Genomic DNA, 26,709 nt, shown 5'->3' on the forward strand with positions numbered 1-26,709 from the left:
AGGGTGAGGGCGTGAAGGGTATTGAGCACGAGCGTGTATAGATGTTTCCTTAGCGCGGTCTGGAAGCAGACTGGCTGCAGCTTGTGGAGCCGGCTCACGGTGAAGGGGTGGAGAGGTCGGTTGGGTCCACGGGGCAGGGGCCTGATGAGGGGTGGAGCGTGAGCGGGGCGCACCCTCATGCAGGACCTGGTCGAGGTAAACCCGAGCAGTGGGTGGCAAAGCAGCCCTCACCTCCTGAAGTACGTGCTGGGGAGTACGAGGTCTGGAGAGCCCCATGTGCTGAGCAAGCGTCAGGGGATCCAGCCAGTCTCCCCGGTCGTAGTCCAGGAGGTCTCTGACTCTTGTGACTTTTGCCAGGACCAACCTCTGGCACACCGAGGGAGACTCCGCTATCTGCACGCGAAGCTGGGGGTTGTGTAGCAGGGGCTCCGTGAGGAGATCTGCCCCCTCGGTGGCCTCCACGAACCTGGTTGTTGAAAGCAGTTTCCAGGTTCGGAAGAGGTCCTGGCAGAAGACAGGCAGCCCGGAGAGGTCTCGCGGAAGACCTCTCGGATGGAGATAAAGGAGCTGTCGGTCGTTTCGGAGTCCTCGGAAGCGGCGCAGGAAGGCGTGCACCAGTACGCTCCACGCCGGACTACCTGCACCATAAAGGTGCCTCTACAGGGCCTGGAGGTGGAAGACATGGACCTGAACGTGCAGACACTTCAGGCCCTGCCCTCCCTCTTCCAGGGGTAGATGGAGAGCCCCTGCAGCGACGCAGTGCAGTCCTGACCAAAAGAACTCCAGAATAGATGTCCGGAGGTTGGCCAGAAAACCTGGGGCCGGGACCACAGCATGGACAGGACTAGTTGATTTAAGCACCAGCGCTCTCCCTCGAAGGGAGAGGCACCAGAATAGTCCTGTCCGTTTCCGGAGCCACTCTACCACCCCGCTCTCTAAATTGTACCAGTTTTCCGGCGGAGAGGGATGCGTAGCAGAAAGGTAAATGCCGAGATAGAGCAGCAGACCCGCGCTCCACCAGATGGCCTGAAGCGCGGGTGGGAGGGAGCTCGCCTGCCAGCCGTCCCTGACCACCAGGCCAGAGCTCTTGACCCAGCTGACCCGGGCGGAGGAGGTTGCCAAATAGATGGCCTGGTAGGCCTCCACCCGCACCAAGACGCCTGGGTCCTGGACCACGAGGAGCATGTTGGCGGCATACGCTGACAGGACCAGCCGCAGCTCTGGCTCCCGCAGCACCAACCCTGTCAACCTCCTGCGGAGGAGACAGAGGAAGGGCTCAATCGCCAGAGCGTACAACTGGCCCAAGAGGGCGCACCCCTGCTGTACTCCTTGCCCGAAGCTGACCGGTGAGCCTGATTAGACACTCTGCAGAGGCATACAGCACCCAGAGAAAACCCCAAAACTGGGGTCTGAAGTGAAACGCTCACGCAGTGCTCAGGAGATACCCGTGATCCACCCTGTAGAACGTCTTCTCCCAATCCAAGGACAGGAGGGCGAATGACAGACCATCCCTACACCCGAGTTCCAAAAGGTCCCAGACCAGATATAGGTTGTCAAAGATGCTGCAGCCCGGGACAGTGTAGGTGTGGTCTGGGTGGACCACGTCCGCCAGCATGGACCCTAGCCGCAGCGAGATGGCTTTTGCTATGACTTTGTAGTCTGTGTTGAGGAGTGAGACAGGACACCAATTTCGTAAATCGCGGAGGTCCCCCATCTTTGGCAATAAGGTGAGCACGGCTCGCCTGCACGAAAGAGGGAGGACCCCGCTCTGCAAAGACTCAGCCCAGACGGTGACTAGGTCTGGGCCGAGAACATCCCAGAACACGCGGTAGAACTCCACAGTCAGCCTGTCCATGCCCGGAGATTTATTGGTGGGCATGCAGCGGAGGGCTTCCGTAAACTCGGCCAGAGTGAGAGGCAGCTCCAGCCGGTCTCGGTCGCCCGCACTGACCATAGGGAGCTCCTCCCAGAGCATTCTACAAGCGTTAGGATCGGTCGGATCTGGGGAGAAAAGGCTTGCGTAGAAGGCTCTTGCCCTCCTGCACATCTCCACCGGATCCGTGAGGGGGGTGCCATCTTCTACCAGAAGGCAGGTGATGCGCTTCTTGGACCCCCTTTTTCTCCAGGGCGCAGAAGAAGTGGGAGCCGCGATCCATCTCCCGAAGGAGACGGATGCGGGATCAAACAAAGGCACCCCGGGACTGATGGTCCTTAAGGGCCCGGAGCTCCTCCCGCTTCTCCTGGCACGCTCCGCAGAGGGGCGAATCCTCAGGGCTGGCGGCCAGATGCCTCTCCAGCTCTAAGACCTCCCGACCCAACTGCTCTATCGCCGCATCCCTCCATCGGCTGGCGCCCCGGGTGTAGTCATGGCAGAAGAGCTGGGCGTGCACCTTCCCCAGGTCCCACCACTGCCCTTGCCAGGCCAGCCAGAACTCCCAGAAGGATGTCATGAAGCCCACATCCTCCAACAAGCTGTTGTTGAAATGCCAATAGACCGGCCCCGGCCTCTCCGTGCAGAGGGAGGCTGTCACGGTGGCTAAATGATTGTCAGAAAATGGGGCCAGCCGGATGCTGGAGGAGTGGGCTCATAAAAGGTGGAAGCGTGATAAATAAATGCGGTCCAACCGGGAGTGGCACGACCGATGGGCCTCCACCTGGACAAAGGTGAATGTGGAAATGTCATCCGGGTGGTGGTTGCGCCAGACGTCCACCAGGGAGTGGTGTTCGACTATCTCCCGGAGGATGTCCGCGGCAGCCAGGCACTGCTCGGTCCGTGAGCGGTCCCACTCCTCGAGGCTGGTGTTAAAGTCCCCGCCCAGGACCAGGCATTCGTGAGGATCCAAGGTGCCGAGGAAGGCCCACGCCTGCTGATAGAATCTTAGCCGCTCCGGGCCTGATGCTAGGGCATAGACATTAACGAGGTTGACCATGAGCCCCTCCATATGGACCCAGAGGTGCAGCAGGCGGCCCGGCACAGCCTTGGCGAGCCCCAGCACCTCGGGCTCTAGGTCGGGGGAGACCAGGGTCGCCACTCCAGCCGTACGAACTGTGAGATGGCTAAAGTAGATCCTGTCCCTCGAGTCCAGCTGCCAGCTGTCTTCGGCGGCCGGATCTGTATGGGTCTCCTGCAGGAAAACCACAGAGTACTCCCCCTCCCGAAGGAAGGAGAGCACCTGGGACCTGCGGAGATCCATCCTACAGCTCCGGGTGTTCAATGTTGCGATTGTGAACAGTGCCATGAGGAGGGCTGGGGGGGATCCTTGCTGGCAGGGACGCTCGCGGCCCCCATTTGACACGCAGCAAACTGTGACCTACCCCATAGGTGAGTAACGAGTCACGGAAGCCGCGGACTTGCTGGTAGGCTGCGGCAGCCTGCTTCCCGGTCCTTTTACCCTCCCCCATAAAGGCCCTTGCGGCCCGGAGGACCAGATGAAAGTCCCCGCATCACTGGAGAGCGAGCTGTACCTTGTTGCGGGAGCCACGGATGTCTTCTAAAAACTCCCGCAGCTCCTCTCGCAGCACAAGGGGGGGTGGGGTTACTGTCTCCTGGTCATCCCCTGACGGGGCCCCTGGCACAGCCCCGTGGCCCACTGAGACGGGCCGGCAGGGTGCGGACCCCCGACGGGGCGCCCGATGGGCTGGCGCCACGCAGCCCACCTCGAACCCTGGGGCAATAGGGGGCGGCGGAGGGAAGACAGCAGCCCCTAGTGGATCGGGACAGGGAAACACAACGCTGCCTGGGGGTCATTTACCGGAAATGGGAAGAAGACAGCCCCAGGGGCGGCAATAACATCGCAGGAAATGGAGGGGATTGAGACAGGGTCAGCATCGGGGCAGGGCCGGGGTCCGGGACAGGGGTAGGGGCAGAGGCGAGATTCTGAACTCCAGAAGCTAAGCAACTGGGCGGTGGCACTTCTCGGTCAGACTCAAGGGTTGGGGGGGATGGGGAGGGGCTCTCAGTGATGCCGGGTGCAGGCTCTATGGTGGGTTTGGCAGCCACGGCATCAGGAGGTGGACTGTGTTCTGTAAAGCCCCTGCCCAGGAAGGAAGTCGATTTTTCCACACCAATGAGGGGTGCCCCTGGTGACTCAGGTCCCGGTTGCCTGGCATTGGCCATCAGCTCAACAGCTGTCAGCAGGGAGCCTTCTGCGGATGGAACAGTCCAGGGACTCCTCGGAGGTGGGAGCAGAAGCAACAGTCAGGGGGAAGGAGCATGGGGAAAGAGGGGCTGGAGTGAGGTCGCCCAGATCGAGGACCGCTGGCAAAGGGTCGTCCTCCCCCTGGGTGACCAGGGTCAGACCCAGGGCCTCGATCTCCTCATATATGGACAGGAGATTGCTTTCCACCACCCCAGGGTTCTCCGCGCTGGCACCCGAAGCGACGGTCGCCTCGGGGCTCACAGGGGCTTCAGATGGTACCAGGGCAGGAGGGGCTCCCTTGGGGGCCTCGGAGGGGAGGAACTCCCGTGGAGGGGAGATACTACCTTCCGGTGCTGCCACATCTTCCCCAGCTGGCACCGGTGGATGGATCACACCCGTGGTCAAAGCGGAAGGCTCGGCATCGGTGCCCCCCTTCCTGGTCTTCTGGGGGGCCTCTGCATCGGCTGGGAGGAGCAGAGCTCGAGCCTTCCGCTTGCCCTGCTTCCCCTGTACTAGGGCTCAGCCCTCCATGGCATCATCTGGGGGCTGGCTAGCAGGGGTCGTGTCAGGGGGCAGAGGCGATGGCTCAGGACTCAGGGAGGGGTAACGGTAGGGCAGCACGAGAAAGGGAGGATTCCCCCTGGGCCAGGCCCTCTCCCATGCCCGGCGGTGTCCCTGCCGCACCCTCCTCCGCAGGCCCCACCAGATTCTCCCAAGCGGGAGCAGTGGTGGGCTGGGAAGGAGGAGGGGTGGCTTCAGGTGCCGGGCAGCCAGGGGCACCGGCGATGACGGGGTCGGCGCCCTGCCGGGGATCGGGGGTCCCGGATGCCCCTCCTTGCAGGGCCAAGGGCAGTCCCTCTGGATGTGCCCCATCGCCTGGCAGAGGTAGCACCGGGCCTCTCCCGTGGAGTAGTGCACCCGGTAACAGGCCCCCTGACAGGGGACAAGGAATGACCCCTCGAGCGCCTCTCCGTCACGCGCCGCCAGCAGAATGAGAGGACGTGACGGAGGGCAGGGTCTTTGCAGCCCAGTGGGAGAGGGCTGACAACGGAGATGGGTTTCCCCAGGGTGGAGAGGGCAGGTAACAGGGTGGCATTGGGAAGAAAGGGAGGGACGGAGGTCAGGACCAGACGGATGCCCAGGTCCTCTAGCGGCTCCAGGGGGATGAACACGCCCCCCACAGCCAGGCCCTTCTCCACCGCCTCCTGGGCGGTAGCCTCTGATGCTAAGAAGATGACGACCTTTCCGTACATTTTGGAGGCTGCCACAATGGCTGTGTGTCCCACCACCCTTGCCAATGCCCGCATGTACGTCTCCACATGGGGCGAGGCGGGCACGAGGAGGCAACGGACGCTGTGCTTCCTGGTCAAGGTCGGGAAGGGGCCCTGGCCGCTATAGATGGTAGCGGAGGAGGTGGGCGGGAAAGAGGACGTAGCAGTAGGCCAGGGGGCTGCCGCCTCCTGGGCGTACGCCCTGGGGGCCGGGGGAGGGGCACCCGCAGAGCTGGTGGAGGGAACTGTGGGGAGGGGCGCCGCGGTTGGTGGCGGGGCCGCAGCAGTGTGGGCAGCCCCTGCCATGGAGGGCTTGGTCTTTTTTGCGGGGCCATTGCCCTTCTTTTTACCCTGGCCCTTCCTGCCGGCTGGGAGGGCTTCCCCAGGGTCGGAAGGGGCGAGGGACGTGGCAGCAGCGAAGGTCACCCCGGTGTCCACCTCTGCCGGTGCCCCAGCGGGGGCAGTAGCAGGTGGTTCGGCTGCGGCACTGGAGGTAGAGGCTCAGGGGGGCAACGGGGCAGCAGGTGGGGGAGGGGTGGTGGGGTTTTCTGGAGGGGCCCCACCCGTCTCGTCCCCCGCCATCAAGAGCAGGGAGGGAAGGGGAGACACCAGAAGGAGGAGGGGAGAGGGGAAGCAGGTCGACCACTCGTCCCCGCTAGGCTGCAGGCAGGGGAGGAGGGCGCCAAAGGGGGTGGGCTGGATGGGGGGGCAATCAGGAGTTGGGGTCAATAACCAACACTGGGTGGGATTCTGGCTCCTCTAGCTGCACTAGGGGAGGGGGGGATACAACAGCGTTGGGGGTGCAGTGAAGAGGGTTTAAACTAACATGGGGAGTGGCACAAGCGCATGGGAGGGGGCATGGACGCACAGAGCAAGGGGCTAGCTTCAGAGGCTGGGGCAGGGCAAACAAACAAGGGCTGCAGAGGGAAATGGGCGGGGCAGGCAAACAAACCGAACTAGTAAGGGGGGCTGGGGCAAAGGGGGGGCAAAGGACTGGAAGGGGCAAATGGGGCAGATAGCAAGGGGAAAAGCTGTGAGGTGGGCAGTCCAGGGGGGAGCACGTGCGCCCACATGCACTTACACAAAGTCAGTTTGGGCTGGCTGCTGCTTCTGGCCCAAATGGTGCAATCAGGGCGTGGCAAGCCAAGCAAGCAGCTGAGTCCAGAAGCAGGAGCTGAGGCAGATGGTATACACCCAGTGGGGTGGTAGAGGAGGCTGCGGTGGTGGTGGTAGTGGTGGGGGTTGGGGGGGAGACACAGATGGATCGGGGGGCAGCTCCACGCCACACCCCCGTGTCCCCACACACACAGTCAAGACCCCCACCACAAGAGCACAGTTTGAAAGTTACTCAGTTCCAAAGGCCCCCTCCACGGAGGCCGGCAAAGTCTCAAGGTGCTCCCCCACTGGTAGATCGTCCTTTTCTTCTCCTCTTCGGGGCTTCAGCAGCTCCAGGAAGCAGACTCCGCAGCAGCAGCTCCAGGAACTCCAGGTGGTGGTCCGGGTAGGCAGAAAGGACCCCTCTCAGGTGATGATGGTGGTGGTGTCCACAACAGCAACAGCTGGGATCCCTCACTCCCCCATTCTGGGGAGCCCGCCAGCAGGCTCCCGCCCCCCAATGGGCTGCAGTTGGAGCAGTAGCAGTACCCGAGGGTGGGGGGTCCAGCAGCTGGCGAGCAACCAGGTAGCAGAGAAGGGGGATGGTGTCTGGCCCAGCCAGGGGAGCAGCTGGAGCAGCAGGGAGAGCCCAGGGCCTAACAGCAGCAGTATCAGTATCAGCAGGAGCAGCAGCAGCCCTCTCCCTCCTTCTCCCTCCAGGCCAGAGGGCTACAGGAGAGTGATCCTATTGGGATCTACACATTAGTTAGTCACTGCTTAGTCTATTTTTCATTAGACACTGCAACCATTATTCCTTGCCTGGGACTACTGTGGGATCTCAGTGTTTACTAGGGGAGGCTCTTATCTAGCCCCCCAGTCAAAGCACGGAGCAAAGTCTCATCCCCTCTCAGACTGGCAGATGCCGATTTATTTCTTCCCATCTAGAACATATTTCCCAGCCTCCATTGCTAGAGCGCCACCTTCCCAACAGAAGGACAGAGCATACAACCCAATCAGAGCATGCTTCTGGGATCTCAGTTAGTTTGTTCACATAATGGTCCAATCCTTCCCTACCCACGGAGACCATCTCCCTCCTCCACAATGCACAGCTTCCCATGGTCTATAAAACAGGGCTCCCAAAGTCACTGCTGAGGGCAGGTCTCTAACAGGCTGCACAGGACATATGCCCCCTCCATATTATGTACAAAACACACATACTTTAAGTCTTGTAATGCTCTTCCTCATTTCTCAGGAGACAAGATCCCTGTGCTCCAGTGGGTTCCCATCGTGGAATGTCCAGTAACTTCCTAGAGCAACAGGGAGTAATGAACTCCAATGCTCTTCATGGCAAGGGTGCATGGAGGGGAGGACTAATCTTCTTCCCCAGTGACGACAGGACGTCAGAGTTACAGTAGGCACACTGGGACTGTCGCTCCCGACACATTCATTTCAATAGGAGCTGCAGAACCTGAGTACTTCAGAAAGAAATTAGACTGGAAACTGCAGCCTCTCTATGCCTCCGGCACATGGTTGGTGACCTGCTGTGAGTGGTTTGCCGGCCGTTGCCCTATCCTAAAGGCCAGTTATAGCAGAATGGTGTAAACTGGCACCAAGGAATGCGACGTGCCTGCTATGCCCCAAACTGCCATTTTCAATGCGATTAACTTGGCTCTTAGGGAAAGTCAAGTGAGTGATAAGGATCCAGTGACTGACAACTGTCATTTAAAATACTAGTTAGCTATTTAATAGCACTACAAATCAACCACGCTGTCCTAGAGTAGAATCTTAAATCAGGCACCCAGGATACAACCCACAAACCCTTTACCTGGAGATATGTCAGCTGGCCAATATCATCAGGAAGTGATGTCAGCTGGTTGTCATGGAGATCTAAAACCTAGGACAGGAGGAGAAGATTCTGTCATCAATCAAGCTTGTGGTGAAGTAAGCACAGAGAGGAGTTACCCAGCAGTGAAAGTCAGTCTGCCAGGCTGCAACTTTCAAAAGGCCCTAAGAACATCAGGCATCCAATTTCTATGGACTTCTGGTAGGGGCTGGGCACCTAGCTCCTGTCAGTAATCCACTGTTCTCCACGTCCAGCAAAGGAAGGACAAGAAGTAATGGGCTCAGGTTGGACCTAGGGATACTTAAGTTAGATATTAGGAAAAGCTTTCTAACTCTACAGATAGTTCAGCACTGGAACAGGTCACCAAGGAAGCTTGTAGAGAATCCTTGTCACTGGAGGCTTTTAAGAACAGCTTGGACAAAAAGCTGTGAGGGATGGTCCTGCCTCAGTGCAGGGAGCTGGACTTGATGAACTCTCCTGATCCTGTCCAGCCCTGCATTTCTATGACTCTACACTACGAGTTTATGTCGGAGTCCACACAATGAAGCCATTTTTTCCGACAAAGGGCTCTTAAAAGCAATTTCTGTACTCCTTCCCAGTGAGGGGATTAGCGCTGAAATCGACATCGCCGTTTCGAATTAGGGTTAGTGTGGACACAATACAAAGGTATTGGCCTCCGGGAGCTATCCCACAGTGCACCATTGTGACTGCTCTGGACAGCACTCTGATGCACTGGCCAGGTGTACAGGAAAAGCCCCGGGAACTTTTGAATCTCATTTCCTGTTTGGCCAGGCGAGCTCATCAGCACAGGTGACCATGTAGTCCCAGAATCGAAAAAGAGCTCCAGCATGGACCGAACGGGAGGTACTGAATCTGATCGCTGTATGGGGAGAGGAATCCGTGATATCAGAACTACGTTCCAAAAGACGAAATGCCAAAACATTTCAAAAAATCTCCGAGGCCATGAGGGACAGAGGCTACATCAGGGACGCAACACAGTGCCGTGTGAAACTTAAGGAGCTCAGACAAGCGTACCAGAAAACCAAAGCATCAAAAGGACGCTCTGGGACAGAGCCCCAGACATGCCGCTTCTATGCTGAGCTGCATGCAATTCTAGGGGAGGCTGCCACCGCTACCCCACCCCTGTCCGTGATGGGACACTCTCCGCCATGCCTGAGGATTTTGTGGATGAGGAAGATGAGGAGGAGGAGCTTGAGAAGAACACACAGCACACTGTTCTCTCCAACAGCCAGGATCTTTTTATCACCCTGACTGAAATACCCTCCCAACCCAACCAAGCTGGAGAAGGGACCTCTGGTGAGTGTACCTTTTTAAATATAATACATGTTATAAAAGCAAGCATTTTTTAATGATTAAGTAGCCCTGAAGACTTGGGATGCATTCATGGCCAGTACAGCTACTGAAAAAGTCTGTTAACGTGTCGGGAGATGGAGCGGAAATCCTCCAGGGACATCTCCATGAAGCACTCCTGGAGGTACTCTAAAAACCTTTGCAGAAGGTTTCTGGGGAGAGCAGCCTTATTCCGTCTTCCACGGTAGGACACTTTACCACGCCATGCTTGTAGCAAGTAATCTGGTATCATTGCATGACAAAGCTTGGCAGCGTATGGTCCCATTGTTTGCTGGGTCCTCTGCCTGGTTATGGATAAATGTCATCAGTCAACCCTCCTTCCCTCCATGAAAGCAACAGCAGACAATCATTTCATGCCCTTTTCCCTGGATTGCGTCTGCTCGGGCAATCCAGGGAAAAGGGTGCAAAACGATTGTCTGCTGTTGCTTTCATGGAGGGAAGGAGGGTTGACTAATAACGTTCACCCATAACCACATGTGACAAATTTTTGGCCCCATCAGGCATTGGGAGCTCAGTCCAGAATTCCAATGGGCAGCGGGGACTGCGGGAACTGTGGGATAGCTACCCACAGTGCAACGCTCGGAATGTTGACGCTTGCCACGGTACTGTGGACACACACCGCCGAATTAATGCGCTTAGGATGGACACATGCACTCAATTTTATACAATCTGTTCCCAAAAATTGACTTCTGTAAAATCAGAGTACTTTCGTAGTGTAGATATGGCCAAGAAAATCCCAGCCTCTACAAACAAATGGATTCACTGTAGTGCCAGTGACAGGAGCTCAACAGCCCCCAGATGGTAAAGACTTCCTGCCACTGCCTCCCGGGGATGAAACTGAAGGGGTGAGGTCAGTGAAGAAGATTTTACATCTTGCTGTCAGTCCCTAGAGGTGAGAATCAGTTTGATGGGTAGAGGGCTTATTTTTAACCCTGACTGAATGCGAACAGAGACATTGTTACAGGCTCACAGGTTACCTTCACAGTTATGAGATTCAGGAGACTGCAGGACTTTGGAACCAGAGATGTTAGATTATTTGTATGAACAATCAGCACCTGAAGAAAAAAAATAATATTGGAATAACATCACAGGAGATATTACAGCCTGAACAACCACATCCCCATGGATTTCATTCTGTATTCAATTGTTCTATTTCTGTAAGGGGTTCAGACCTGATTAGATTAAATATTAAATAAAATATGTATTTGCATGAGTGGAACTGACTGCCATAGGAGGCCAGAGTCAGATATCACAGCTGAATTTAAAGAGGGGTCTGGATAATTTTCTGATCAATAATACTTGAGGTCATGCAGGCTAAGACAGCATGAGATTTGATTCTTTCTAAGTTAACTCCTGTAGAGGCTCAGCAAGAATTCCTACATATATTCTCCTGTGATAAAGAGGCTCATTGGTGGTTCACTACTCTCTGACAGCAACTCCTCTCAGGCTTGACAAACTCACTACACCTAACATTGCTATCACAGTATTTGTCTGTAAAGAAGGTCTGTCATAAACATACAGCTAAGGGTAGCATAAAATCCCTCCTTTACCTGTAAAAGGTTAAGAAGCTCAGATAACCTGGTTGGCACCTGACCAAAAGGGCCAATAACGGGAGAAGATACTTTCAAATCTGTGGGGGAAGATTTTTGTTTTGGGTTTTGTGTGTTCTCTCCAGAGACAAAGAGAGACCAAGCAAGTAATCCAGCTCCTACTGAATGATACATTTAAACTTACAGAAATAGTAAATAAGAGCAAGGAGTATCTTTTATTTTAGCTTGTGAATTTTCCTCTATGCTAAGAGGAAGGTTTATTCCTGTTTTTTTTGTAACTTTAAAGTTTTGCCTGGAGGATAATCCTCTATGTTTTAAATCTTACCCTGTAAAATTATCTTCCATCCTGATTTTACAGAGGTGTTTCTTTTACGTTTTCTTCTTTTATTATAAAAGTTCTGTTTTTAAGAATCTGATTGGGGTTTTTAGTGTCCTAAAAACCCAAGGGTCTGGTCTGTGCTCACCTTGTTTACTCTCAAGCCTCCCCAGGAAAGGGGGTGAAGGGCTTTGGGGGATATTTTGGGGAAACAGGAACTCCAAGTGGTCCTTTTCCTAAATCTTTGTCTAACTCACTTGGTGGTGGCAGCGATACCATTCCAAGGACAAGGAAGGATTTGTGCCTTGGGGAAGTTTTTAACCTAAGCTGGTAGAAATAAGCTTAGGGGGTCTTTCATGAGGGTCCCCACATCTATACCCTAGAGTTCAGAGTGGGGAGGGAACCCTGACAAGATCATTGCCTTCTATGATGAGATAACTGGCTCTGTGGATAAGGGGAAAGCAGTGGTTGTGTTATTTCTTGACTTTAGCAAAGCTTTTGATATGGTCTCCCACAGTATTCTTGCCAGCAAGTTAAAGAAGTATGGACTGGATGAATGGACTATAAGGTGGATAGAAAGTTGGCTAGATCGTCGGGCTCAATGGGTAGTGATCAATGGCTCCATGTCTAGTTGGCAGCCGGTATCAAGCAGAATGCCCCAAAGGTCGGTCCTGGGGCTGGTTTTGTTCAATATCTTCATAAATGATCTGGAGAATGGCGTGGATTGCACTCTCAGCAAGTTTGCAGATGACACTAAACTGGGAGGAATGGCAGATACGCTGGAGGGTAGGGATAGGATACAGAAGAACCTAGACAAATTGGAGGATTGGGCCAAAAGAAGTATGATGAGGTTCAACAAGGACAAGTGCAGAGTCCTGCACTTAGGACGGAAGATTCCCATGCACTGCTACAGACTAGGGACCGAATGGCTAGGCAGGAGTTCTGCAGAAAAGGACCTAGGGGTTACAGTGGACGAGAAGCTGGATATGAGTCAGCAGTGTGCCCTTGTTGCCAGGAAGGCTAACAGTATTTTGGGCTGTATAAGTAGGGGCATTGCCAGCAGATGGAGGGACGTGATCAATCCCCTCTATTCGACATTGGTGAGGCCTCATCTGGAGTACTGTGTCCAGTTTTGGGCCCCACACTACAAGAAGGATGTGGATAAATTGGAGAGAGTCCAGCGAAGGGCAACAAAAATGATTAGGGGGCTGGAGCACATGATTTATGAAGAGAGGCTGAGGAAACTGGGATTATTTAGTCTGCAGAAGAGAAGAATGAGGGGGGATTTGATAGCTGCTTTCAACTACCTGAAAGGGGATTCCAAAGAGGATGGATCTGGACTGTTCTCAGTGGTAGCAGATGACAGAAGAAGGAGTAATGGTCTCAAGTTGCAGGGGGGATGTTTAGGTTGGATGTTAGGAAAAACCTGTTCACTAGGAGGGTGGTGAAGCACTTGGAATGCGTTACCTAGGGAGGTGGTGGAATCTCCTTCCGTAGAGGCTTTCAAGGTCAGGCTTGACAAAGCCCTGGCTGGGATGATTTAGTTGGGGATTGGTCCTGCTTTGAGCAGGCGGTTGGACTAGATGACCTCCTGAGGTCCCTTCCAACCCTGATATTCTATGTGAGGTATTAAATGAAAGCTGAAAGCAGCAGTCCCCAAACGAGAGACCACAAAGTGGTCCCCAAAGTGGCCAGGAATGGGGACACAGCTCAGGGAGGAGGAATGTGGACAGGGGTAAGGGTGCCAAGGCTGGGGCTGCAGCCAGGGGCGAGTCTGGGGCTGGGAGCAGGGCCACAGCCCAGCTGCGGTGGGGGTGCCAGGGTTGGGGACTGGTGCGGGGCCGTGAGTTGAGCCACGCCAAGGCTGAGGCCAGGGCCAGGCGTGGGGCCGGGAGCCGGGGACTCCTGGGGGCGGGACCAGAGCAGAGCTGGGAGTGGGAAGGGGCTGGGTGGCATTCCCTCCCTGCCCCCATGGCAGCTGGCCCAGGCCCCACTCCATGCCCCCATAAGGGGGTGCGCCCCACACTTTGGGGACCTCTGGCTTATGGTATACTGGTCATCATAAGCGTTGCGAGATGTATATATGGGTGATAACTACGAAGCTGTATGTATGTGCTAAAAATGTGTTCACCACGTGACCCAGCAGGACTGATGAACAAGCCTGTCCCAGAAACAGGAATGTTGGTTTACATCAGAGACCTTGGCAGGCAGGTAAATCAAGCAATTCAAAAGCCAATATGATGGGAGCTGCATTTGCATGTAAGACAACAGGAAAAGCCAGGCTGACCGGGGAAGCAGGGAGTGTGAAATCAGCCTGGGAAAGCACCAAAAACTAAAACCACTGGGGGGTTGTCTTGTTTCTGGGGTCAAAACAATAAGTTTTGAGGAAATATAAGGAGAAACTAAAAGACATTTTGTTATCCATGTCTCTGGCAGAGGGGAGTGATTCGTGACCATTGTGGATGATGGTTTTGACTGAAAACCAGCAAGCTCTGCAGACAGACTTTGAGGGTGAGAACACTGCTTTAGCCAAAGGACGGTAGCCTGCTAAAGTTTAGTCTTTTAAAAGTGTGTTATAGTTTTGTTTTTAACCAATTCTGTTTTCATTACCTTTACGCAGTACCACTTAAATCTCTATCTTTGTTAATACACTTCTCTTTATTTTATCATAAATACCTCTCAGTGCTGTAATATTAAGCAGACCGTGAATCCTTCGTTGAATCAAACAGGCTGGTGTGTGCAGTGTCCCTTTGGAGATAGCAAACTTGGTAATTTCTGTGAGTGTCCAGTGACAGGCTGGATACTGTGGGGAATGCTTTCAAGGGTGATTGGAGTGCACCTAAAGTTAACCGGCAAGGCAAAGCAAGGCTGGCAGAGCTTCTGAGGAGATTGTTTGAGTGGCTACCAGACTAGAGTGACAGGAAGCTGACACCATGTTTAGCACCAGCAAGTCTCTCTCTCACTGAGGCAGGGGAGTAACAAGATAACAGAATCCTGGGTGCCTCAAGAAAACATCAGAACACCCTCTATGTATAGCATTGCATAACTGGTCAAGTGCATTAAGGACAGAGATTTCATCTTCCTCTGAAGCATCACGTAAGCCCATATACGTTACATAGGCACTTCACATACTGTAATAACACTTAGTATTAGACTTCTCTTACCTTTTTTTGCAAAACTTTACATGTTGCAAAAGCGCCATAAGGAATCTGAAATCAAGCACAAAAATAGCCCAATAGATCACAACAATACATTGCAACGTGCCATTAATTTTCTAAGCACTTCTAAAGTATCCATCCACAGGACTCAACAATCCGCTTTCATTAAAAACCAAACTGATACTAAGATTACTGTCTCTGTCATTAGTCAATAGCTGGTCCCAGGACCCAGCACTTCACTGCACTGCTGTGAACATCAACCAGTGGCTCTGGGCAGCACGACAGGGACTTCAGGCAAACAGAGAATGTGCTGCTAGGTCTGGACAGCTGTCCAGGACTTGGGTGGCTTAACAGGCAGCGCACAGATCCCTCAGAAGGCCAGGCACATTCTCAGTGAGTCTCTATACAAATGGGGAATCCCAGCATGTCTTTGTAACTCCCAGCACACAACTTGGCCAAATGGGAAAGGGGAGAGGACAGATGCCTTTACATATGTTGGCGTTCCGAGTATGGAAAAGGTGCAGAACTACTGTCTTAGGCCACAGAGAAGACTTCCCAAAAAAGGGGCAGAAGCCCCACACTTCAAGAGATGAACTAGACTGAACAAAGAGGCAACAATTCTGCACAGATAAAGCCATGACAGATAAATTAAGCAGTTCATCTCTGTCTCCAGACCAGCAAGATCACCCAAGATCACTTTTTGAATTTAAAGACAACCCAGGATCTACCCCGCCCCTTCCCTGAGGCCCCTCCCGTTCCCCAAAGCCCAACTCCACTCACTCCTTCCCCCCCCCCCCCATCACTCACTCTCCCCCACACTCACTACCACTTTCACTGGGCTGGGGTACGGGGGTGGGATTCTGGCTCTGGGCTGGGGCCGAGGGGTTTGCAGCGTGGGAGGGGGCTCTGGGCTGAGCCTGGGGCAGGAGGTTGGGGGGCAGGAGGGGGTGAGGGGTGTAAGCTCTGGGAGGGAGTTTGGGTGCAGGAGGGGGCTCCGGGCTGGGGCAGAGTGTTGGGATGCAGGAGGGGGTGCAGGTGCTGGCTCTGGGAGGGGGGGTCAGGGCTGGGGCTTGGGGTGCGGCCTCCTTCCAGGCAGCACTTACCTCCAGCAGCTCATGCTCAGCGGTGCAGCGTGGCTGCCACTAAGGCAATCTCCCTGCCTACCTCAGCCCCATGCCACTCCTGGAAAGCGCCAAGACACCCCTGCCGCCCCGGGGGGGGGGGGGCGGCATGTGGCTCTGTGCATTGCCCCTCTCTGCAAGCATGGCCCCTACAGCTCCCATTGGGCACAGGTCCCCATTCCTGGCGAATGGGAGCTGTGGGGGTGGTACTTACAGGCAGGAGCAGTGTGTGGAGGGAGACCCCTGGGGCCATGGTAGCCGCTTCTGGGAGCGGCCTGGAGCTGGGGCAGGCAGGGAGCCTGTCTTAGCAGCAGCCCCGTTGCACAGCCAGAGATCGCAATTGACAGAGATCCTCCGGGATCGACTGGTTGGGAACCACTGCTCTAGTCTCAGAGTTATAACAACTGACGTTCTATACTGGGAAGGAAATGAGAGAGCTGGACAGGTCCCCTCACTCTGCAAATCACATACCTCAGAGAGTTCACATTTAGATATATCAAGAATGTCATCAGCACCAGCTTCTTTTGCCTAGAGAGAGAGAGAGAGAGAGAGAGAGAGAGAGAGAGAAATATGTGCTGCACGTTTAGAATGCTAAGAGAGAAAAGTGGCCTCTTGCTGCATGTTGGCTAAACTACCCTGCTGACCTCTCTTTAGAAATTTAATCACAGCTCTTTGCTATCGCCACCCCAATCAAAGGCCAGTATTAGATGCAAAGTATATTCCATAGCTATACTTGAAGCCCTGTTCATGCAACCAAGAAACTAAATTCTACAATACAAACATTGTTTGTGCAGAAAAGTGAATTTCTGCATCAAGAGCAGAGATGTCACTTACTTGTGCAAGAAGATTTTAACAGAGAGCATATGCAAGTGTTTTAGTGACATAATTCCCGGTTCTCTAGGACTGGAGATAAATAGATCATGCCATGAATGAGAGGGAGGCTCTACTACATAAAGGGACTACTGTAAAAATGGTACCTCTTACTCCCTTTGTGCATTCAGAATCAGATCTGCTATCTAGGGGAACAAAAGTAATTACTGCTGCTTTCTATTCCTGCTACAGGGCTAACTCAGCTGCAGAAAGGGGAGCTGGGGTTCATTCCTTCTTGTATAAAGCAGTTGTTATGTTCCAGCTTGTAGCACCTGTGCAACCTGTTGCTACCACTAAAGGCGATAATGAGGTTGCACCAGGGAGCGTAACTTGGCCTCCCGAACTTGTTATTATTAGTGATGCTCATAAGATGAAAAGAGTCCAGCTTGACTTGGAGCCCAGACTGAGTCTGCAAGGCTGGCAGTTAGAAAAAAATCCTTTCACTTGGAGACTAAGCACAGCCCCTATGGCAATAATCCTGGGACAGCAAACACCAGACCCCACAGTGCTAGTTTTACAGACACTCTTCCAGAGCAGAGACACACTTTGGGCCTGACCCTGCTCCAGTGCAAGCAATGGGAGTTTCACCACTCACTTCGAGGGGGGCTGGATCAGGGTCTTCAAGTGCATAAGCACCCTGATCCAGAAGGATATTTAAGTACATGTGTAATTTTGAGCTTGTGAATAGTCCAACTGACTCAAAAGCGCTATCGTGCTTACGCACCTTGCTGAATTGGGGCCCTCAGACAAGTTTCAAGGAGCAAAAAGTCAATTTTAAACACCACCTAAGCTTTATCCGTGAAGGTGGAAGTTTGAGTGAATTTTAGGGTTGGTGGATTGACAGACTGATAGCCCTGGAGACCAAAGTTCCCATTTATTTCCAGAACAGGTATAGCCCCAGCAAGGAAGGGAAAACTGCCCCTTTACTGCCCAAACCAATGTGCCAATCGTGACATGGTGCAACCATATCTGGGGCAAGAGGGTAAGTTCACTGTCCTTAGCCTCTCTGCTGAGATTGTCAACAAGGGGGCCAATAAGTGACCATTTTTGTGTATTTTGTGACATGTATACCTGTCCCACCAGGAACTAGCCAGAGATGCCCTCCCCGCAAATTCATTTCACACAGTCTACTGAAATGAAGGCAGCTTACATGAACTTAAAAGTGAAAGGGAGTTATGATGGGGAACCCGACAGAGGCTAACAACTGCCAAGCCAGTCCATTTAGTTGATTGGACTCTGAACACATAAATCGCTGTAACGTTCAGACTCAAAGAAAACCATCACTTTCACTGGTCAGGCCGCTGGGGTTACTAGGAAGAATTAGAAGCAGCTGCAAGTCACAAGGGCAATTCTTCACAACACCCAGCATCCTCATCTCTGAGCTATTAAAAGATACAATGACCAGTTGGAAGAAGAGTTCTTCTAGTCCTCTGCAGCTTCTAAGGTAAATTATGTTTTGGGGGTCTAATCATTTCCACAGTAACGACTTCAGGGAGTAGCATCATTAATACATATTTATTCATTCCTGTTTTCACCAGACAATTAGATGTAACCACTGTTATTAACCCAGGTAGTGAAACTGATGTCATGCAAATACATGTCAGAAAATACAGGGGCCAAATTCAGCTTTAAATGAAGTTTTAGTGCAGAGCAAGATGTCAGGAAGAGCTTAGAGAAGTGGAGCTTATGCATCATACTAGTTTAAAATACACACACTGGATGCAGGCATCCAAAGCAACATTTGATCCTTTGGCTAGATAGTGTCTCTAAACTATTAAAATTATGAATAGGGAAAAAAGTCTAAAACCACTCATCTCTTCTCAGTTACACCAGCTACTTACATATATTCATACAGTGCATAAGGCCTTTCATCCTGAAGCACTTTGCTGTCTGCTTAAATAGGAATCAATCTCCCACTAGCGAAATGTGGCTGCCTCTGGGGTAGAACATGGCAGCCATCCTATGCCAGCACCACTCCACAACTACTTTTAGAAGTGGTGAAAAAACTACCTGGGGATGGTTTTAAGGAGGCAGACTATAAACCAGGGGACAGACCCTCAGGTGGTATAAAGCAATGTAATTTCATTCACTTCAATGTAGCTATGACAACTTATACCAGTTGAGCATCTACCCCAGCTGTCCTAGCCAAATCACAGCACAGGTAAACACCTGAACTTTTATTCATTATTATTATTTGCACTGCAGTAGCACCTAGTAATGAAAGTGCCATAGGATCTGTAGTTACCAGTGGTTGGGAGTTCAGCTTAGCATCCTTATCCAAAACAGGGATACAGAAAAGGGAAAAGCATCATCCCAAAGCTTACCAGGCACATTTGGTATTCAAGGCGCTTCCGGGCCGCATCGCTGGGTTTCCTTTTACGGAAGAACAGCAGCATCTTTCACTTTTCACTCCAGATCTGTCTCAGTGGCAGAAAGCGACCAGTGTAAACAAAGGCAGAAGAGGCAGGGAGTGTATGTAACAGGTGTTGACAGGGAGCCTGGGTTAAGGAATTGCACTCTAAGTAAAAAGAAGAAAAAATCGCCATCCCTGAGTTTGTCCTGGTTTAGGCTCTGATTCTGCCAGATAATCCCCAGAAGTCATTGGGGCTCCATGTTGGCACACGGATTAGAGTGCCCAATTGGGTGCTAATGTTGCATCCACGTAGTACCTGCCATTACAGTAGATTGTTTTATGCTTTTAAACCCTACCTTTGCCTTGTGCTAATGTAATACTTTTCAAGCACTTGCTTTTTAGACAAAAATACAGAATACTTCTCCAATTTTACTCACCTAGTACTTTTGCTTAAAACATCTAGCAGTTTAAAGCCCATTTTCAGTTGGCAGACTTTTCAAGATACAATCACTGGCATTCGGACCTATGTTAACACAAATGCACCTAAACTTTGCCCATAAAATAAGAGTTGATTGCCACCGCATTAGTCATATGCGGTGGCATGGGCTGCAGAGACAATAAATTCCAAACTGCAGTGCCTGGAGCACAAGCCTCTCAGCTTAAGCTGGAGCATTGATGCTGCGACCTGTAGTTTTTGCAGCACAAACACTTGCCATATTAAACACTAGGGTGGCCTTGTTACACCGAATTATGGACTCTGTGGGACACATTTGGCCAATCCTGAATTAACCAGCAACTATGCAAACAATATTGCAGTCATGTAGTGTCAATAGCAATAAGAGGAGAGTGCTGTTAGCACACCAAGACCATTCCTATCTTCAGAAATGAGGCCTGCATGAACTAACCTGCACTAGGGGTTATTACTGTTTGGAGATAATGTACCCCAAAACCTCAAAGAGCTTTGGGATAGAGGGTTGCAAAGTGTAACTGAATGGTTCTTTCTCAGACGAGCTGTGACTAAGACTATGTATTACTGAGGTATTACTATCTGCTATACTGACAGGTTTCAGAGCAGCAGCCGTGTTAGTCTATCCGCAAAAAGGAGGACTTGTGGCACCTTAGAGACTAACCAATTTATTTGAGCATGAGCTTTCATGAGCTACAGCTCACTTCATCGGATGCATTCAGTGGAAAATACAGTGGGGAGATTTATATACACAGAGAACCCCACTATATTTTCCACTGAATGCATTGGATGAAGTGAGCTGTAGCTCACGAAACCTTATGTTCAAATAAATTGGTTAGTCTCTAAAGTACCACAAGTCCTCCTTTTCTATCTGCTGTACACGACCATGGCAGATACAGTCCCATCAGAGGGAGCATCACAGCAGCAGACATTTTTAAGATTTATAATATGAAAAACAAAATAATGACATTAAGTTCATGAAAAATATGGCAGCTTTCATTCCCTCAGAATAACATTAAAATGGAAAAGTCCAGCAGCCAAAACGAAACTACGAGCAGCTTGCACTAGCTGCAGAATGAGAGAATTAGGAATATTCAGCCAATATAGATCTGGCTGTTTGAATGGCCCCTAGTGCTTTATAACATGATACTCTTCGTAGAAATTTACACACACACAATACACAACTGTACAGGTCCATTACAAAGGTTTTATTGGCTGATGTTGGGGTAGCTGCATAACTCACAAGAAGTGAAGGCATAAGTGAGTCAGGGAAGGCACGGTTTCTTTATGCCTACAATATCTCCACATATATTTTGTATATGTTAAACACTGTAAAAGTGTTTGCAAGATTTTAGGTTTCTAAACTGATACAATTTTCAAGGCCTTTCACCTACAAAGGTAGGCTGCTGTAGATTATATGCGCCCAAACACGCAGAGCTCCAGTGGGTGAGGACAGTTGTAAATAATACATTGTAAAGACCTCTAAACATTAAAATAGTTTTCTGATATAACAATGAGGGAAGTGGAAGGTCTGATATCTCAGGTCCTTCCAGGGCTAGAACTGGGTGCTGGGCATCCCAGTGGAAAGTAAAGACCTGGTTTTATCCCCAATCATTTCTGAGACATGGGCCCTTAACTATGCCACTGCTCCAAGACTGAAGATTGCTGTGAAGGGCAGGATGAGCAGTTTAGAAGGAGAAATTTCAACTGGTTGTCTGGCAAATTGGGTCCTTTAAATGGCAGCTGCTTGGAAACTGCTCGGAAATTCAGGATGTCATCCAGCAGATGTGGATTAGCTGGCACACAGCACATGACCTGGGTGCATGATAAAAGGAGCGTATTACATGGCTATCATTTTTCAGGTGCTGTATACATGAAAGCTATCTCATCACTATACTATAGGTGGGCCTGGTAGTACTGCCTATTCATGTCGCCTGATACATCCCATTATAACACTCTATTTTCAATTGCTTATAACTTTGACAGATTTCAACCATTTAAGTAAAGTTCTCCATGCCAGGTGTCTGTCTCAGACTGAATTATTTTGGAAAATTTCAGCCAAAATGGTTCAGCCATTTCCGAGAACAACACTAGGGAAAAATAAGTCCTTTTGCAATGTTTAAAAAAAAATATTTGGCGATCTTTTGATATGCTCTAGTGCTTTGGAGCTGGTGACATTCAGCAGGGAGATGGCACTTTGCTGAAACAAAGGTATTTTGTCTTCCGTACGAAAACCCACCCAAACATGGCTGAGTTATACGCCTTTGGAAAAAAATCACAGTTCACACAGGCTGAGCATGCTCCATCCTCTCACAACTTCTACCTGTGACCAGATTGCGCTTGTGCCATCCCCACCAAGTGACTGCGCATGCGTCAATCCAGGGCTACAGGGGAAAAGCTGGACTTTACCTGTAATTACTGCTCCAGACTGGGGCGGAACAGGTCACTGGAACTGAGAGCAGGGAGCCTGTCTCTCCTGTGTTCTCAGAGACACCACCACCACCCCCTCTCGCTGGCACCCAGGCCGTGTGGAGGAGGAAGCTGCCTGATCCAGATACAGAAGGGACAAAAGCTGGACCCTGGGGGTGGGAAAGGAGTTGACTGGGGCAAGGAGTCTGGTGAGACTGGGAGGGGAACAGATTGTGACAGGAAGTTCGGGAGAGACTAGAACTGTCTGGGCAAGAAGCTAGACTGAGAGGAAGGAAGGGGAGGCTAGGACTGGTTGCACAGGGAGGCTGGTTGGGCAAGAAGGCGTGGAGCTGGGGTGGGGAGGATAGGCTGGAACAGCATGGGGAGGAGGTGACTAGCCCTCTGTGAAGAAAGAAGTGGTTCGGGACTATTTAGAAACACTGGACGAGCACAAGTCCATGGGGCCGGATGCGCTGCATCCGAGAGTGCTAAAGGAGTTGGCGGATGTGATTGCAGAGCCATTGGCCATTATCTTTGAAAACTCATGGCGATTGGGTGAGGTCCCGGATGACTGGAAAAAGACTAATGTAGTGCCCATCTTTAAAAAAGGGAAGGAGGAGGATCCTGGGAACTACAGGCCAGTCAGCCTCACCTCAGTCCCTGGAAAAATCATGGAGCAGGTCCTCAAGGAATCAATTCTGAAGCACTTAGAGGAGAGGAAACTGATCAGGAACAGTCAGCATGGATTCACCAAGGGCAAGTCATGCCTGACTAATCTAATTGCCTTCTATGACGAGATAACTGGCTCTGTGGATGAGGGGAAAGCAGTGGACGTGTTGTTCCCTGACTTTAGAAAAGCTTTTGACATGGTCTCTCACAGTATTCTTGCCAGTAAGTTAAAGAAGTATGGGCTGGATGAACGGACTATAAGGTAGACAGAAAGCTGGCTAGATTGTCAGGCTCAATGGGTAGCGATCAATGGCTCCATGTCTAGTTAGCAGCTGGTATCAAGTGGAGTGCCCCAAGGGTCGGTCCTGGGGCTGGTTTTGTTCAATATCTTCATTAATGATCTGGAGGATCGTGTGGATTCCACCTTCAGCAAGTTTTCAGATGACACTATACTGGGAGGAGAGGGAGATACGCTGGAGGGTAGGGATAGAATACAGAAGGACCTAAACAAATTAGAGGACTGGGCCAAAAGAAATCTGATGAGGTTCAACAAGGACAAGTGCAGAGTCCTACACTTAGGACGGAAGAATCCCATGCACCGCTACAGACTAGGGACTGAATGGCTTGGCAGCAGTTCTGCAGAAAAAGACCTAGGGGTTACAGTGGACGAGAAGCTGGATATGAGTCAACAGTGTGCCCTTGTTGCCAAGAAGGCTAACAGTATTTTGGGCTGTATAAGTAGGGGCATTGCCAGCAGATGGAGGGACATGATCATTCCCCTCTATTCGACATTGGTGAGGCCTCATCTGGAGTACTGTGTCCAGTTTTGGGCCCCACACTACAAGAAGGATGTGGAAAAACTGGAAAGAGTCCAGCGGAGGGCAACAAAAATGATTAGGGGACTGGAACACATGACTTATGAGGAGAGGCTGAGGGAACTGGGATTGTTTAGTCTGCGGAAGAGAAGAATGAGGGGGGATTTGATAGCTGCTTTCAACTACCTGAAAGGGGGTTCCAAAGAGGATGGTTCTAGACTATTCTCAGTGGTAGCAGATGACAGAACAAGGAGTAATGCTCTCAAGTTGCAGTGGGGGAGGTTTAGGTTGGATATTAGGAAAAACCTTTTCACTAGGAGGGTGGTAAAACACTGGAATGCATTACCTAGGGAGGTGGTAGAATCTCCTTAGAAGTTTTTAAGGTCAGGCTTGACAAAGCCCTGGCTTGGATGATTTAGTTGGGGATTGGCCCTGCTTTGAGCAGGGGGTTGGACTAGATGACCTCCTGAGGTCCCTTCCAGCCCTGATATTCTATGATTCTATGAACTGGATGCACAAGGAGACTGTAACTGTCCCTCACCCTTACACAAAGTAAGCAGTCATGGGACAAGAGGAAAGGTCATCTCATGCATCAGTAACTGGTTAAAACATAGGAAACAATGGGTAGGAATAAACGGTCAGTTTTCACAATAGAGAGAGGTAAATAGCGGGGTTCCTCAGGAGTCCGTACTGGGACCAGCGCTGTTCAACATATTCAAAAATTATCTGGGAAAAGGGGTAAACAGTGGCGTGGCAAAATTTGCAGACGATATAAAATTACTCAGGATACTTAAGTCCAAAGCAGACTATGAAGTTACAAAGGGATCTCACAGAACTGGATGACTGGGCAACAAATGGCAGATTAAATTCAATGTTGATAAAAGCAAAGTAATGCACATTAGAAAATATAATCCCAATTACACATACAAAATAAATGGGTCTAAATTAGCTGTTACCACTCAAGAAAGAGATCTTGGAGTCGCTGAGAACAGTTCTCTGAAAACATCTGCTCAATGTGTAGCAGCAGTCAAAAAAGCAAACAGAATATTAGGAATCATTAGGAAAGGGATAGATAATAAGGCAGAAACTATCATAATGCCTCTACACAAATCCATGGTACACTTACATTTTGAATAGTGTGCAGCTCTGGTTGCCCCATCTCAAAAAAGATATATTAGAATTGGAAAAGGCACAGAGGAGGGCAACAAAAACGATTAGGGGTATGGAACAGCTTCCATACGAGGAGCGATTAAAAAGAGTGGGACTTTTCAGCTTGGAAAAAAGACTAGGAGGGGATATGATAGAGGTCTATAAAATCATGACTGAATAAGGAAGTGTTATTTACTCCTTCACATAACATAAGAACCAGGAGTCATCCAATGAAATTAATTGGCAGCAGGTTTAAAACAAACAAAAGGAAGTACTTCTTCACACAACATACAGTCAACCTGTGGAATTTGTTGCCAGAGGATGTTGTGAAGGCCAAAACAACAACAGGATTCAAAAAGAACTAGATAAGTTCATGAAGGATACGTCCATCAATGGCTATTACCCAGGATGGTCAGAGATGCAACCCCATGCTCTGAGTGTTCCTACCCTCTGCCAGAAGCTGGGTGTGGACGACAGGGGATGGATCACTCGATTGCCCAATCTGTTCATGCCTTCTGAAGCACCTGGCACTGGCTACTGCTGGAAGACAGGATACTGGGCCGGATGGACCATTGGTCTGACCCAGTATGGCCATTCTCATGTTCTTATTCCCCTCCAGTGCACAACCTGCTATCAGTTACTCCATTAGCTCAAGTGGCAGAGGTCTGTGTGGTGGATCTAAAGGTTCCAACCACACTGATGACACATATGGGTGTCAATGTGTCTTATACCATATGACCATGTAATTACAAAACTGTATCATACATACAAGCAAGGACACTGATTGAAGGCTGCACAAGCATTCTTTCATACAGTCCAAGGCCAGAAGGGACCATTGTGATTACCTAGTCTGACTTTCCATACAACACAGAGCAGATACCTGCCTCAAAATAATTCCTATAGCCGATCTTTCAGAAAAATAGCCAATCTTGATTTTAAAATGGTCAGCGATGGAGAATCCACCACAATCCTTGATAAATTGTTCCAGTGGTTAATTACCGTCCCTCACTGTTAAACATTTACGCCTTATTTCCAGCTTGAATACTGGCATTGCCTAACTTTGAGTCATGCCTGAACTTCCAACCTTAATAATGTTCTTGTCACAGGTTTCTGGGTGTACGTGCACGTCTCGCCGCTGACCAGGCGAAGCTGCACCTGCGACGTGCAAGCGGCGACCGTGCCAGCCGGGATCTGAAGGCGCTGACGAGTCCCGAGCCGGCCGTCAACCCCTCGGAGGCAGGACGGGGCCTCTCGCCAGGGCCGGGGGCTGGCGGGCAGTTGGCCGGAGGGGAACGCCAGGCCCAGCCGTTCCGCTCCCAGCTCAGGCCGCGCGGCGGGCCGGGAGAAGGGCGGCCGCCGCAGCCCAGCGCGGAAACCCCGGGCCAGGGGGAGCCCCACAGGACCGGCCACCTCGCGGCGGGGCAGCCGGCCCGGCCGCCGGGACCCCGGGCAGCTACAGCCAGGGCCGGCGGGGAGCTCCGCCGACAGCCCCCGGCGGGCTCCCCTCACGCCCGACCTCGCCCCCCGACTCACCGCGCTCCGCTGTCACCGCAGGGACTTCCGGGCTCCCCGCCCCGCGGCTGCGGGGTCACATGACCTGACCGCGCCGCCACGGAGGCGAGGCCAGAGCGCCCCACTGCCCAGGCGTGGGAGCGGTGGGGGCGGAGCGGGCGGCGCCCGCACAGCGAGCCGCCTCGCGATCCGGAGTCCCAGGGACCTGCAGCTAGACGGGGATTCGTTACCGTGCGAGCTAGGCTGGGGGCTTTGCCCACCCCAACATGGCGGCTAGCTCGCCTCTGGGGACCTTGCCCACACACAACATGGCGGCCGGATCCCCCGCCCTCCTGGAGGCTCTTGCCCACGCCTAACATGGCGGCTAGCTCGCCTCTGGGGGCCTTGCCCACACACAACATGGCGGCCGGATCCCCCGCCCTCCTGGGGGCTCTTGCCCACGCCTAACATGGCGGCTAGCTCGCCTCTGGGGGCCTTGCCCACACACAACATGGCGGCCGGATCCCCCGCCCTCCTGGGGGCTCTTGCCCACGCCTAACATGGCGGCTAGCTCGCCTCTGGGGGCCTTGCCCACACACAACATGGCGGCCAGATCCCCCGCC

The 26,709-nt window shown here is 51.8% G+C and overlaps 1 protein-coding gene across 7 annotated transcripts in view; it reads right to left on the minus strand.

The window, feature by feature from the left end:
- Positions 1–26,404, minus strand: part of LRSAM1 (leucine rich repeat and sterile alpha motif containing 1) — a 61,839-nt gene extending 35,435 nt beyond the window's left edge. Inside the window, exons 1-6 of one of the 7 annotated variants that reach the window (XM_073314468.2) lie at positions 26,129–26,404; positions 19,059–19,252; positions 16,336–16,392; positions 14,750–14,794; positions 10,697–10,774; positions 8,331–8,399 (exon numbers count right to left, since the gene is read on the minus strand). In XM_073314468.2, the coding sequence (XP_073170569.2) occupies positions 8,331–8,399; positions 10,697–10,774; positions 14,750–14,794; positions 16,336–16,392; positions 19,059–19,130 (321 nt within the window). In that variant the 5' untranslated portion in view covers positions 19,131–19,252; positions 26,129–26,404. The other 6 variants (XM_073314467.2, XM_073314463.2, XM_073314465.2 and 3 more) reach the window with 6 other exon arrangements.
- Positions 26,405–26,709: the final 305 nt, after the last annotated feature.

The sequence above is a fragment of the Lepidochelys kempii genome, chromosome 16, assembly GCF_965140285.1.
Source record: "Lepidochelys kempii isolate rLepKem1 chromosome 16, rLepKem1.hap1, whole genome shotgun sequence".
NCBI classification, from domain to species: domain Eukaryota; kingdom Metazoa; phylum Chordata; order Testudines; family Cheloniidae; genus Lepidochelys; species Lepidochelys kempii.